Raw genomic sequence first — 15,254 nt, forward strand, 5'->3', positions numbered from 1 at the left:
TATGTACAGCTATGATTTATCTTTTCTGACTAAATTCATGTAGTAATTATACATACTTATTCAGAAATATATTATTTTAATTTATCAAATAAAAAACTCATTTATATATAATCAAGGAAACCAATGTCGAAAGAAACACCTAAACGACAAAAATAATCTTAAAGAAACCGAATGCGTCAACAGTATATGCTTCTTCGGTTTCTTAAGACTATTCTTGTCGCTTAGGCGTTTCTTTCGGCATTGGTTTCCTTGATTATATACAGATGAGTTTATTATTTAATAAATTAAAATAATATATTTCTGAATAATTTCGGCATCATCTTTTGTATTCATGCGATTTAACACTCAGACAGAATGTCATAATTGGAAAAAAAATGGCAAGAAGTACAGATCGAGTGACTATACTAGAACATAAAGATCTAAGACTGCGAAACATTTCGCTAGTAAGCTACGACACCGACACGTGGTACCGGTAAACCAACTCTGTGATGGTGACCATAAAACTTAAAATGACGTGTCTTTTTTATTCTTCTTCTTCATAATTTTGTTAAAGCAGTTTATGTGTAAGGAGCAAACCATAAAACGGAGACGCCACAATTATCTATATATATTGGTAAACCTGTGTTTTGCGGATTTATTTCTTTTGTATATTTCTTGTTGCATTTGAAATGTTTGTCTTTTTTTGCTCGGTTTTATCAAAGCTGTTTGAAAGTCCAACTGAGCCATGTTCCACAAGAAAAAGGAAATTAATTTTTCCACTTTTAGTTCACAGTTTGATGCTGCAACCGACTTACAAATAATATAAACTAAGCTAAGACCATGCAGATAAAAAAAATATTTAAAAAACCTATCATTGCTTGAAACAAAGAACAATATCAAAATTGGTTACTATATCCTAATTCCCATAATTAAAACAGCTTACTTAGTTGGCTTTAGGAAAATCTTAACATTAATCTTCCATAAGACGCACCACTAGTACATTTCCTTATGTAATTTATCATTAATATATGAATACGTTATAAAATTATTTTGATATATATTCTCCTGATCCGCTACAGTCATCTGAGTTTATTTTCTTATACACTATTAAAGGCGTAATTGACGACAACAAAACACCAATAACTTATGTGTCCCCATATGTATACATGACATTGACATATTCATTTCAAGTTGGAAGTTTCTCCAGTCGATTTCATATTTAATTCAAACATCAATGTGACAAAAATAAAAACAACAGTTGTATACTGTATAGAAAAAAAAATACTTCGGTGTTGACATGAATATAAATAATGTGGTCATTTTTTTTTTATAAATTTCCTGTTTACAAAACTAAGGATATCCTTATCCCAGGCATAGATAACATTAGCTGTATGGGTACAAATTTTTGGAAAGTTGGATCCTCAATGCTCTTCAATTTTGTACTTGTTTGGCTTTATAAATATTTTGATATCATCGTCACTAATGAGTCTTATGTAGACGAAACGCGCGTCTGGTGTACTAAATTATAATTCTGGTACCTTTTATAACTATATACCGCTGTTCGAATGTCATTAATTGATTGAGAGAAAACAAATCTGTGTTGCAAAACCCAAGAGAAACACAACAACTAGAGGAAAACAACGAAACAAAAGAAACACTAAAGTGCAACTAAAAACAAACGAAAATGCAACATACAGAAACGAACTATAAGATAAACAATGCCATTTGCCTGACTTGGTACAGGACATGTTAAGAAAAAGTAGTGGCTTTACCATGGTTTTTGAGGGGGTTGGCCATACCTCACGCTTTTATAAATAACAATGTTTTGTGAAAGGTATGTTTTTGAATCATTCTAAATTGGAGTTAAACACTATTAATTTTCGTCATTCATAGCGGACGGCTATGTAAAATTGACAAAAAAGTGTCTTGTAAAGCGTTATAATTTTTATTATTGTTTGATGAGTTCATTTCTGTTACAGAATGAAATGCGAGCGATAGAAAATATTATGCTGATAATACTTCCCGGACAGGCAACATGGGCACATTCTTCGCACAGTTCAGTGCATATCACAACATGTATCATCATACAAATTAGGAAATACAATTTGTGGTAATGGCTTTTAATGTAGTAGAGATATTCGGTATAAACATAAGCATTAAGATGCTATATTTTCGTTTGAATTGTACTCCGGATGAATGTTCTACAAAGAGGACACCTTCTTAATTTTGGTGAGCACTGTGCGCAAGTCACCAAATGACCACACGGGAGGAATGTTACACCTACTTTTTCGTCTAAACATATTTTGCAGGTATAAAGATCTTTCATTTTTTCTATCTCTTTTTGTAGTTCTTCGGGATCATCCTCAGCTTAAACAGAAAAAAATATCCATATTAAATTACGATGTTACATCTAAATTTGGATTTAAAGCTTGCATAGCGAAATTTTGCTTACATGCCATGTCATTATGCCTTTTTTGTGTGTTTTTTTCATATGATGTGTACTTATATATCCCGTCATTGTGTGATTGTTCTAATAATTGTACACCCGGTCGTTGTGTTATTGTGCCGATGATTGTTTACATATTTGTCTGTTTTTAAAGTGATTAAGATTTTGACAATGTTGAGTTTTGTACCCCTTTTTAACATTTTTACTTATTTTGTCTGTTTGTTTTGTTCATACATCATAGCCATTTGATTATGGAATATTCTTTTTAAATTTTCCTCGGAGTTTAATTTCAATTAATTAACAACTGCACATAAATCAGAAATTAATAATAATGATATTCATAATTTTTTAAATGTTTGATTCATACCTTTCTTTGTCTTGTCAATTTCAACAACTGCTGTAATCGACTCTGATGTGGATAATTTGATCTCTGTTCCACGTAATGTTTGATTTCCATTTTCAACAGGACAATCCATGCAAGGTTTATGTCCATGGGATTGACTATTGGCCGCTTTATTGTCGATTGGAGTAGCTTCCTCTACTGCACTCATCTCAAGAATGGAGTCGACAAGATGATCAGGCGTTATATAATTCCAACCTAGAATATAATCACCACTAAACGTTTTTGTAAACGCATAATGTTGTGGAAATAATTTTGAATTCCTAAATCTTCTCAATCTATACCATTTCATCGCATTTCCTCTATTCAAGTGTTTATGTTTCGAGATAGAAACAATTTATAATCATTAATTAAAATAAATAAATAAACATTAAAAACTTAGAAATATTACTATTTTCTTACTTTTTACATGTTTTATCTGTGTGCTAATTGTTACTTATTTTTTATTTCCTTTTTTCGTTTGCAGTGTGTTTACAGTAGAATGCCAGTAGAAAAATCTAAAAAAAATCTGATTAATACTTAAAATAATATTCAATAATTCCATATATCATATCAAATACCTATTGTTCCTATAAGCGATATCACGCAAAGTTTGACGAGTTCCACGTCATCAAATATCTTTTCTGATAAAACATATTGTGCAGCGGCATGCTCGAGTGGATTTCGTGTAGATTGTGTTATGTCTACAAATATAAAATAAGTATACTATATTATCAGTGTAAGTACCAGCAGCAATCAGCATTATCTTCTAGAATTTTAAATGAACACTTATTCATGTTATTGGCAAAGAGGAAACAACTCTGTAAGATTAGTTTGTTACCTCTGACGGCCATTTAATGATTGGCATCCTCTCCTCTTAGCAGTATGTTAATAACTGAATGTGACTACGAACACAGAGTTGTGGCAATAATGACTTATAAAAAAGAAAATATATTTAAAGTCAATTGATAGTGTATAATAAGATAGCACCAAATAATGCTTTCCCGTTCAAATCGCCTTTCAACTTGACAGGCATTTACTTTGCTAGCAGATTGAGAAAAATCTAAATTTTCTTATAACTATTTCTTGGTTAAACATAGATTAAATAGTAAGAAAAATCGTTGCAACATGTTATATAATTGGCATTTTGTGCATTCCTTGTATTCCTTGTTTTTATAGAAACCTACGCTTTAGTTTCCTCGTTTCAATTGTTTTACATTGTCTTATCGGGACCTTTCATAGCTGACTATGCGGTATGGGCCTTACTCATTGTTGAAGGCAGCACGGTAGCGTATAGTTGTTAATGTCTGTGACATTTTGGTCTTTTGTGGATAGTTGTCTCATTGGCATTCATACCACATCTTCTTTTTTATATTTGAATACGAAATGAACATTATTAGTTACATAGTGTGTTAGTGACCTAATATGATATACACAGGGTCAGTAAATTGCATATGGGGTGAGAGCGAATTTACTTACCCTGTATATATCATATTAGGTCACTAGCACACTATGTAACGAATTTATCTTACCGACTATCTTTACTTTAATTTAGACTAAAATTGTCTTATTTGCTATCATAACATATTCTGTATTATTTTTGTATAAAAAGTGTTCAAGTGTTCAATTTTAAGAACCTTCTTCATGGGGAAAGAAATCACAATAGAATGCATTTGAATCCGGTTTTTAAAGAGCGAATTAGTGTAACATTCCAGTACATTCACGAGAATGTAAAACCTATTTATAAATTGGATTCCATATATATGGTTCATTGTTGATATAAAACATATAAGTACCTGTTGGTTCTAGTTGAAGTGGTTCCCTTTGCATGTTTTCTCCATCCTGAAAGAGAATAAAAGTTAATTAGGAAAACAGCATCTGGATTTATTTTTTCCAATTAGAGTTGTAGATGAAATAAAAAAAAAAATAGGTGATGTCCGAAGGGCTGTTTGAAGTTTTGTTCCGAGAGGACACTCAAAAAGATAATTTGTAAGTCAATGATGTTTCAATACTTTATTAGCGATATGACCAAAATCCATATTAATAGGACAGCCAATAACAATAAATGGTCATCTAAAATGACACAGTTCTTTGGCACATGCGTTACCTGTGTATTAAAAGTTAGATTATAGAATCGATAGAAAAGTTGCAAAGAACTGTCAATGACTGTACCTGTTTATTCACAAGTTCATTCGCAGACTGACACACGTATGAAATTAGGATGGATAATCGACATTATTTGCTTAATATTGTAACATGTTCAATTATGGATCATAACTTGTCCCTCTCCACATCGTCCCAAGCAACATTTAATGACTCCTATATCAGTGTTCGATGAACATGGACCACTTTTGAATAGAGACATGGGATTATCTTTGTATCACATAATTCAACGCAAAAAGATACACTACGACGTTTCAGAATTACATTCTCTGAACAAACACATCAATTTTACTGTATTAGTTCATTTTATTTATTTTTTTCTGTTAAAATTTACTTCTGAGCTATTATACTCTACATGTATATACTATATATATATATTAACACAACGAGAATCGTATCTGTCCACACTGTTTGTTAAGAACGACATGATATCATAAGGAGTATGGAAAAGTTATGGGTCATGTATAATTAACTTCGACATGGATCGAGCATAGTTGAATTCATCACAATACATAATAGCAGTACTTCCTACAATGAAGAAATTTGAAGGAAAAGGCTGCAGTAAGGCATATTTTAGAATGAGAAAATTAACTTGTGAGCATGACTTCAGACATATATGCCCTTTGTTATCATTGGTTAAATGCATATGCATAACATCAAGACATCTAAATGAATTTAACAAGTTTTAAGAAACTTATAACGTAACAATTGCGTCTTTAATTATGATTATTTCACAAAAATGTTGAAAAATGTCGACTTCATCCGATTGTTTGTATTAAGCATTGTTCTTGTGCAATTCTATATTTATCCACTCTCAACAATTAAATCTTAAATATTTAAAACGCTCAGCTAGCGCCGCATTTTAAGTTTGAAAATTTAACTGTCTCGAGTCGATAAATATCATATCACACACGATTCAGTAATATAATCAAGGGTAAGTCATGAAATGCCAAAACTGATGATTCTCCACACAACACGCACAATATACATATTTGTTGAATGCCTTTGTTCTATCATCATTGGTTCTTACTAAATTTTAGGCTATTTCAGGTTACTGTTAAATATTTTGGTTACATATTTATTTGTGGTAAATGGCAGCTTAACATATTTACAATAGCCATAATGGCATATATTCTTCAAATTTGAGATGAGATCGGATTTTTTATAAAAATATTGTATCAAATGATCTTTTTGAAACACGGCAACTCGACTTAAGTTGACGTTTTGTCTAGAAAATAATCTTGCAATCTAAAATACTCATCAGACCTCTTTCAAATTTTTAAAGTAAACATGAAATAGGGGAAGCCATTTTTCAGGAGGAATATAATTTGTTCGCTTGGATGGCACATTCATTTCTGATCAGAGACTCGAAACACTTTATGAAACATTCAACTAATCAGAACCTATGATGCATTTGCTACATTAGGGCTATTTATATTTTGGAATACTTGCAAAATGTATCAGGATCTATTATATTTGATGTGGAGCACTCATGACATTATTAAAAAAAAATGATATTTTGTCACAACATTGTCAATTTAAACTTCCCTACCAATCTTACACTCCGCTTATTTTACTTAACGTTTTAATCGCATCTATATTCTATTGAACAGAACTTGATATGGTTTAGCAAATAAAACTTACGGTGTTTAATCCTAACATTTGTACAACGGTATCAATGAATTCTGTTCCTTTCCGTAAAGTGAGGTACTGACATTTTTGTGACCATCGTGCATGTTCGACCCACACATTATCATTGTCTTCCCAGTTCCTTAAACCTTTAAAAGATAAAAAAAAAATGAATATGCAGATGAATCGATATCAGGACATATAATATTTAATAATATCTAACATTTCAACTACTACGTGCTGCTCGGTCTCATAGTGCTTTGTGAAATTTTTCTTTTTTTGTCTTTTCTTATATTGTTTGCCATGGCGTGGGGTCTTTTCTTTTTTTATTATTCGTGTCCCTTTGATTTGTTTTATCCTTCTTTTACGGGTTACATTTTAACAGAAATCTAATATTAGGACTATAATTCGCCATTTAAATGATGTATAAATACTTATTCACATAATTTTACGAAAAAAACCATATCTGATTTGTTTCAAATTGTACTTGTACTATACTGTCATGACTGTATAGACGTATTTTTTTCCTTTACAAATGCCATCTCGTACGCAAGCATCCTTGTTAGTGCAGTTCAAAAGGTTTGGTAAGTACTCGATACGTAAACACGGGATTTCTAATGTAACAAATCAGGATTATTGAAATGAGAAAGTATGCAATGTTTTGACTTTCAATTTTTTCTGCCAGTCGGGTTTGTTTGGTAACTGAAAACGGATAGATGTGTGTAATAGATTTTTGAATTTGATTGTCTTTCACATATGATTGCGGTCGATCAATACTTACCAATGCCGCACTGGAAACATCTAACACAGTCTTCAAAATCTACATAAAAAAAAATACGAACCTAACATTTGCAAGCTTCAAAATTCCATCGATCGATTGAGTAACCGATATGAATATAAACCTATAGCTATTAATGTTAACACAACTAGAGTTAAATTTTGAAGTTTACTGGAATTTGAAAATTAAAGATTTACAAGTATTGAAATATTAGTCAAAAGTTAGGCATACAGTACTGTAAATCAATCAAGTCGATATTAGGTGTTAAAAGTTGCTTTTTAAGACAACTGTTACCAGCTATATAGTTCATATAGATATTGTATCATAATTATAAGTAGATAAACATTATAGCCTTTATATACATGTATTATATGATTGGTTTGTTTAGAATGGATTATATTCTTATCTATTGTTTTTTGTTATTCAAAATCATTTTAACTGAAAAAAGCGGCTTGTTCACATCTGTATAGTTATAACATGTATAAGAGAGATTTGCAGAGTGGGTGTTGTTTCCTTTTTTATGCACCATTTATGGGCATTATGTTTTCTGGTCTGTGGGTCTGTTCGTCCGTTTGTTAGTCTGTTCGTCCGTCCGTTCCTCCCGCTTCAGGTTAAGGTTTTTGATCGAGGTAGTTTTTGATGAAGTTGAAGTCAAATCTACTTGACACTTAGTATACATGTTCCTTATGATATGATCTTTCTAATGTAAATGCCAAATCAGAAATGTTCTCCCATTTTAACGGTCCATTGCACATAGAAAATGATAGTGCGGATGGTGCATCCGTGTACTATGAACACCGTCTTGTTTCCGAATGTCTTTGATGAATATTATGAATACTAAATCAATTCAATATTAAAGTTCATTATTTTTATTGAATTTATATTGGAATCGAGCTTTTACAAATATCAAAATCATCGATATAACTATATTCCTCATGTTCATGGGAGCATTGTACATTGTAAAATTGTAATACTCACGGGTGAAGAAAAATCCGCATTCAGCGAGATCATAAGGATGAAGGAAATCCCTGTTTGCTGGCCAGTCAAAATAAGAATCTCTCCTTTTTTGCAATGGCTCGTAATTTGGATATTTTGTTTTCATCAGTCTACCGTCGTATTTAAAAGTTAATTGTTCTTGATTGCTTTTCAATGATCCGTTCTGTGTTATCATCGGTTGGTGGCTTACAGAAGGCAGGTTGTTACGTGGATTTTGAGTTACACTAGATAAATATGGCATTTGCTCTCCAGATTCTAGAGAGAGAATGTTAAAACTATCAGTTATGTTTGTATAACCGTCGACTGATATTTCTCTTGTATAAGGTGCAGGGAACATTTGACTTCCATTCGTGATTGACTCGTGAGTTCCCGTACCTTGTGATTCGCTGTTTTGATTGTTTGACACGCCATATTCTCTTCTTATAACATTGTCAGAATAACCTTTCCCTCGAGATAAACCATACTTTTCAGAAATGTATGGATATAATTCATTTCCATTTGCCTCCGAAGATGTTTCTATTTGTATAGCTTGTCCTATGGTTCTTGACTGATTATTTAGTTGTTCATCATTGTTATTATTGGACACAATCAAGTTCGCAGTCATTGCATTATTTCCATCATCTGTACACATGATCGACAAATCTGAAGACCTTTTCTCGTCGCAGGCCTGTTCTGTATTCCCATTTGGTTTCCCTTTAAAATAATTGCATTTTAATTATTTAAAGGGTGTTTACATAAGAGCAACATGTTGGTTGAAATTGACGCGTTGTGTGTGCATCATTAAAACTTTATGTTTGTATTCTTATGCCATATTTTGTTTTACTTAATTAGTAGCGTGATTATTACATATTATACCTTTTACGTGTATCAATAATAGAGCCTCAACTTCAAAGTAACGAAATTTAAAAAAAAAACATGGAACTTGATACATGCCAATCAGACAGCGTGGAAACGACGCCAACAAATACATTCAACAATCTACAATTTAGTACAACAAAGAGGTCGTTTTGTGAAAAACGAGTCATCAAGTTAACATTCACTAAACACGTGTTACTAACAATACTACCAAGACTATCATTTGTCAGGGTTTTGAAATAAAAATGGCGAATTAACATGTATTGGGGTTAAACAATGTTTTGTAATATGTGCCTTAAGAAAAAATTAAAATGTTGTCTCCTAATGAAAATCAATAAAAAAAAATACTGTACTCTTTGATAACATATCGATAACAAAATAAATATTTAAAACAAGTGATAGCACCGAAAAATGGTAACCAAACCATATTGACAACTTTCCTCATACTTCATACTCAAAACTAAAATTATGGAATCATTGTCTTTTCTACCATCAAACATTAATATAAAATGTGTGAACTTCACAAATCTTTTTTTTTTTTAACTTGAGTGATGATATTTCAATAGATCATAAACTATGTATTGTTACTACATGTAAATCATGCTGCTGCAAGCAAACCTGTACATAGACTATTTTTCTATTCTGTATGATTGTCTAGTTTAAAATGTCCTTATACATTCCAAATACTTTTTATTACAAAGTGTTGGTCTCTATATCATTATATAGAAGATACAATATGTATTAGTACTTAGTACGTGTTTTAATCACCACATCATGCAAAGTTATACCTGTTATAGCGAGTTATCTTTTTTTTTTAATTTCCTTCTTGTCATGAGCTCCTGATTAAGTTTGAAAGTAGTTGTTCACCCTTGGCCTTATCATATTTAGTCTTAAGCGGTACCAATCAATTAAGAATTGTTTTCATTAGTAGGTAGCATCGGTTTTGTGGACAATGCTCTTCAACTGAGTATTTTATTTGGTCTATTATTTTATTTATTATTCAAGCGTTACAGGTGAGTCTATCTAGTGTAAACGAAACGCGCGTCCGGCACAAATACAAAATTCCAATTCTGGTATCAATGATGAGTTTATTGATTTGTAAAGGATCTCCAATTTGTAATATTTATTCTAAGAAATCAAAAGATATCGTGAATCTACAGAAAGGTACAACTTTTAATATGTTTAACAAGTCAATAAAATTAAAATAACTTTGTAGATAATAGTAATCAAAGGTACCAGGATTATAATTTAGTATGCCAGACGAGCGTTTTGTCTACATGAGACTCATCAGTGACGCTCATATTAAAAATATTTATAAAAACAAACTAGTACAATGTTGAAGAGCATTGAGGATCCAAAATTCCAAAAAGTTGTGCCGAATACGGCTAAGGTAATCTATGCCTGGGCTAGGAAAATCCTTAGTTTTTCGAAAAATACATAGTTTTGTAAACAGGAAATTCATAAAAATGACCACATAATTGATATTCATGTCAACACCGAAGTGTTGACTACTGGGATTGTGATACCCTCGGGGACGAAACGTCCACCAGCTGTGGCATCGACCCAGTGGTGTAAATAGTTATCAAAGATACCAGGATTATAATTTAGTACGCCAGACGCGCGTTTCGTCTACAGATAAGGCTGTTGCTTAATTTTTTCCCAACAATGCTGTCCCTAAACTTTTCGAAAAATTATCATTTTACCTTTTTTTTTTATGTCAGATACGTTAATTTCAAAGAACGATATCACGATAATTTTTTTGGCACAATTCATTAAGCAAAATTATGTTTTTTTCTTAACTCCTCTCTATAAGATAATCAATTATCCGCGATACTAGCATAATTGCATCACTGTAATAAAATTACTATTTAAAGCAAGTCGGCTTTTGACGCCTCTGTGTGTGAATTATTCGGCTTTTTTTAAGGAGGGGGGGGGGGGGGGGTATGCAATCTTTTGCGTATCGTCTTTGCAAAAAATAGTATCTTGGGATGTAAATGCTTTTGTGGATTCTCAAGTTTTTAAATATAGTAATTGTAATAAAGTGAGGTTTATAACTCCCTCCTTCTAAGCGTAACTCTTTGAATTTGACTTTACTTTTCAGGGTTCCAGATGTATTTATGGCCTTTTCTTGTTTTATTCCCATGCGTACCAGCTGAAATTTATAAAAACGAAAACGATAATATTCATTAAAGTGGCACATATCGTTTTACATTAACTACAATTCTTTCTGCCATCAAGTCATATGAAATGCGTGACAGTTAAAATAAGGTTTATCAAATTATTAAATCAAAAGATATAGATATATGTGGTGTGAGAGCCAATGAAACAACTTTCCATCCAAATAACAATTTATAAAAGTAAACCGTTATAGGTCAATGTACGGCCTTCCACACGGAGCCTTGGTTCACACCGAACAACAAGCTATTAAGGGCCCCAAAGTTACTAGTGTGAAACCATTCAAACGGGAAAACCAACGGTCTAATCTATATAAAAAGCGAGAAATGAGAAACCCGTATAACTTACATAAACGAACGACAACTACTGTACATCAGATTACTGACTTAGGTCAGATGCAAACATTTTCAGCGAGATTAAACGTTTTAATGGTACCAAACTTTCTCCAAGATTTATATATCATAAACCAAGTCTTCTGTACAAGATTTTATCATTTTATTTACGAATATCTATTAAAAAAAATATCTCTGCCTATTATGATGTAAAAAGATGGCAGCTAATTAATTGTCGTTTTTTGAAGCCGTAGTTTACCGATTGCCACCTCATTGTTAACAATCAAAAGTGAAGCATAGATATTAAGAACGTGACTGTATGATATGTTGAATAAGTTAATAGTTTATTTCAATGACAGATTCGTGCGTATTGCCATGACCGGTGTTTTTCGGAAAAGGTCATGCTGAGTTCAGTATGTTCATTGCATACGTTAAATTAATCTTCGAATTGTTTACTGGAATCAAACAATTAAAAAGGTAATGTTTCTTCTAAAATTGGAAACATTACAATTTTTTTTGAGAAATAAGTATATCTATGTAAAAATAATTCATAATAAAACCAGCCATTTAGTTATAAAAAAAATATAAATGCATTATTTATTTTTTTTAATTTGAAGTTTCATATGACTTTAAGTTATAGTTATTGACCAAACAAGCCGGTATATAGAAGTTAATCTGCACAGCTCAGGTGACCCTAATCAACCCGAACGACGAAGAAGTTCGGGTTAGAGAATGACCCTGAGCGAGCAGATTAACCTCTACATACAGATTTGATTGGCCAATAACTGTTTTAACACATGACGTCATTAATTTACGAGAACGTTTTAGATGTGGACGATGTTTCGCAATCCACGGATCCTATGAATGTGTCTTGTAGGCTTGTAGGGTAAAGAAAGGGGGAAATACGACTTGGGTAAGTTTTAAATTGATAACTTTTTTTTTGGTTTAGACTTACTGTAAAATTGCGATTTAATGGTAGATTTTTTTTTTAATGTTTCTGACAAATCTATTCCCATTTTTTGTTTGATAAGTGACGATTAAGACTTTGACAAATTATGTACTTTCAAATCGTTGTATGAAAAAAAAACACAACTGAAAGGTTTATAGAGCTTTTGAATTTCTTTCCCTCAATGATATGCTTTAAAAGAGAAAGATAAACCGAGGAAGATTTACCCAAATGTTAATGTTGAATAAACAGAAAATACGTTTCTCTTTCCAATCTTTTACTTCCCCTCCCCAAAATTGCTTTGTATCTACTGTATTAATTTTTTTTAAAAACACGTCCATCTAAATGAAGTCTGTTTGATCTCCAGCTTATCTCCCTGTTTTAATAGAAACCGTTAACATGACCCACTTTAAATTCGATCCAAAAATATGGGGAATAGATATTCAAAGAGTCGTTATAATTTCCATTAAGTCTAAAAAATAATCCAAATCAGAATTCCTTAATTCGGATATTCTGAGATAAGTTTCTTTTTTGGCAGAAATTACCATCTTTGTGAATTTAAAACACTGATAATACATTTTATGTTCAAACTAAGATGAAAAAAGGAATTAGAAACGTTTCATTTTTCCTTTTTTGAAACTACGATGTTTGTACAAAGTTCAACTTTGTCGTAATTTCAAGGCAGATGGATGATTTGGGGTGGGGGGGGGGGGGGGGGGGGTGGTGCTAACATGCCGTCACCCTAGTATTGGACAAAGTATCGTGTTTAACTAAAAATATTCAATATTGTTCTTAGTCTCGCCACACTCGGAGATATATTTTTTAAATTTCATAGAATAACGCCCCTTCAAAATATAGGAACCGCCCTAAAAGGTAAAAATAGATTTGAACTGTGCAGGATATCTGAGGTAGTTAATGCACACCTGTGCATTATCCAGATTATAGCACAGTAAGAACAAAGAGATTTTACTCATGCCATGTGTTAAAGAATACTTTATGCATTGCATAACATTATCAAAACAACATTAAATTATGATTGAACATTTTTAAATCGCATCAATCAAATATTTACATATTCATAAAACAAAGAAACGTTATGATGATATCAAAAATCCATATTAATTCTTTACAATGGTTATGATGTCATTATCAAATTGGAATGAATTAAACAAAAACGAAAATATATTATATAAAATATGCATTAAAAACAGCAACAAACATACTCAAAAACACATCATATGAATTAATACTAAACTTCTATACCAGATGCTCAGTGGGTGTAAATATCTATTTGCGTTATATACACATGATCGATACAAAATCAATATATGTTCATTAATCGATAATTTCAAGTTTTTAAGAAGTGAAATTAGTGTTTATAAATAGAATTGTGTTTTAAAAACTAAGGTCACAGTATAATACTCATTTTCGAGAAATTAAATGTTCTTTGTATAACATATTACCGGAGAAATTATTACAATATCTATTCATGTAATTCGAATATATGTAGGTATGATAAAATTGTATGCGATTTTCATCAGAGAATAGGATATGTCACCAGTGACATTTTAAGCATATAGCAAAGACTCTGATGCCCACCTACCTGCGGATCTCATATCATATTTTTTTCTTTACAGGCTACTGACTTGGGACAGGCACATACATAAATAATGTGGCGGTGTTAAACATGATGCATGTTCTGCAAGATATATTTTTAATTGATGGCATGCAAGATCTCATTCAAATTGTTCATAATTCATCTCTATTAATTTTCTATTACAGTTGTTGGATAGTGTAAACTTCCAACTAACCATACGCCTTGACATCATTCACCCCACACCATAATACAATACACCCAGGGTCATTACACCATACACATTACACCTTTGTCCCTTACAACTTCCAAATTCCATCTACACAATCCGAAATTACCCAAAATGCAATCTAGTTTCAAAGAAAGCTCACGACTAAAAAATATTTATTTATTTTAAAAAACGAATTAACTTTGATCACAATATTGTAAATAAATGTACAAAAATAAAAATCATTTCATATCAATATTTTGTATAGTTTTAAACTTTATATAACCCCTTTATATACTCGTTGCACAATCAGACCATTCCTCATACATCATTACACATTTCTCCTTACACCATACACCATAACACCATACACCTTCCACCATTGCATCATATGCCATACACCATTACATCTTACACGTTTTGGAGATGTTTACACCATTCAAGGGCTGAAGATCTTTAATTGTCTATTTGAAACATGCACTTATTAGACTGTTGTTGTTTTATGTGATTTTTTTAATTAATCATTGTAAAAGAATAATTGTGCTTGACATTTTACAAAATATGGAAAACTTTAGTTTCTTTCTAGTATCATTTTAGGTATCTGCCCTGAATTGGTCACATGTTGTATTTGTGTTAAAGTTGTCTCCCCTTTCAAAATAATATATACTTTTTTTTAATAAAGATCAATTAATTAGTTGTTTTATGAATTATTAATAAATGACAAATAAGGCTATTGAATCATTTCTATTAGTGGGACAATAAATATGAATTATT

At 31.5% G+C, this 15,254-nt stretch overlaps 2 protein-coding genes across 2 annotated transcripts; both read right to left on the reverse strand.

Moving 5' to 3' along the window:
• Positions 1–2,072: 2,072 nt before the first annotated feature.
• Positions 2,073–3,136, reverse strand: LOC134686099 (baculoviral IAP repeat-containing protein 3-like). The gene is made up of 2 exons (XM_063545777.1): positions 2,793–3,136; positions 2,073–2,346 (listed from the first exon to the last, which is right to left on the reverse strand). Exons 1-2 carry the CDS (start codon positions 3,115–3,117, stop codon positions 2,144–2,146), a joined length of 528 nt encoding a protein of 175 aa, XP_063401847.1. The 5' UTR covers positions 3,118–3,136; the 3' UTR covers positions 2,073–2,143.
• Positions 3,137–5,418: 2,282 nt separating this feature from the next.
• On the reverse strand, positions 5,419–9,056 carry LOC134687776 (uncharacterized). Its single transcript, XM_063548233.1, has 4 exons — positions 8,353–9,056; positions 7,378–7,416; positions 6,612–6,745; positions 5,419–5,523 (listed from the first exon to the last, which is right to left on the reverse strand). The coding sequence occupies exons 1-4, from the start codon at positions 8,999–9,001 to the stop codon at positions 5,419–5,421; spliced, it is 927 nt and encodes a 308-aa protein (XP_063404303.1). The 5' UTR covers positions 9,002–9,056.
• Positions 9,057–15,254: the final 6,198 nt, after the last annotated feature.

The sequence above is a fragment of the Mytilus trossulus genome, chromosome 10, assembly GCF_036588685.1.
Source record: "Mytilus trossulus isolate FHL-02 chromosome 10, PNRI_Mtr1.1.1.hap1, whole genome shotgun sequence".
NCBI lineage: Eukaryota > Metazoa > Mollusca > Bivalvia > Mytilida > Mytilidae > Mytilus > Mytilus trossulus.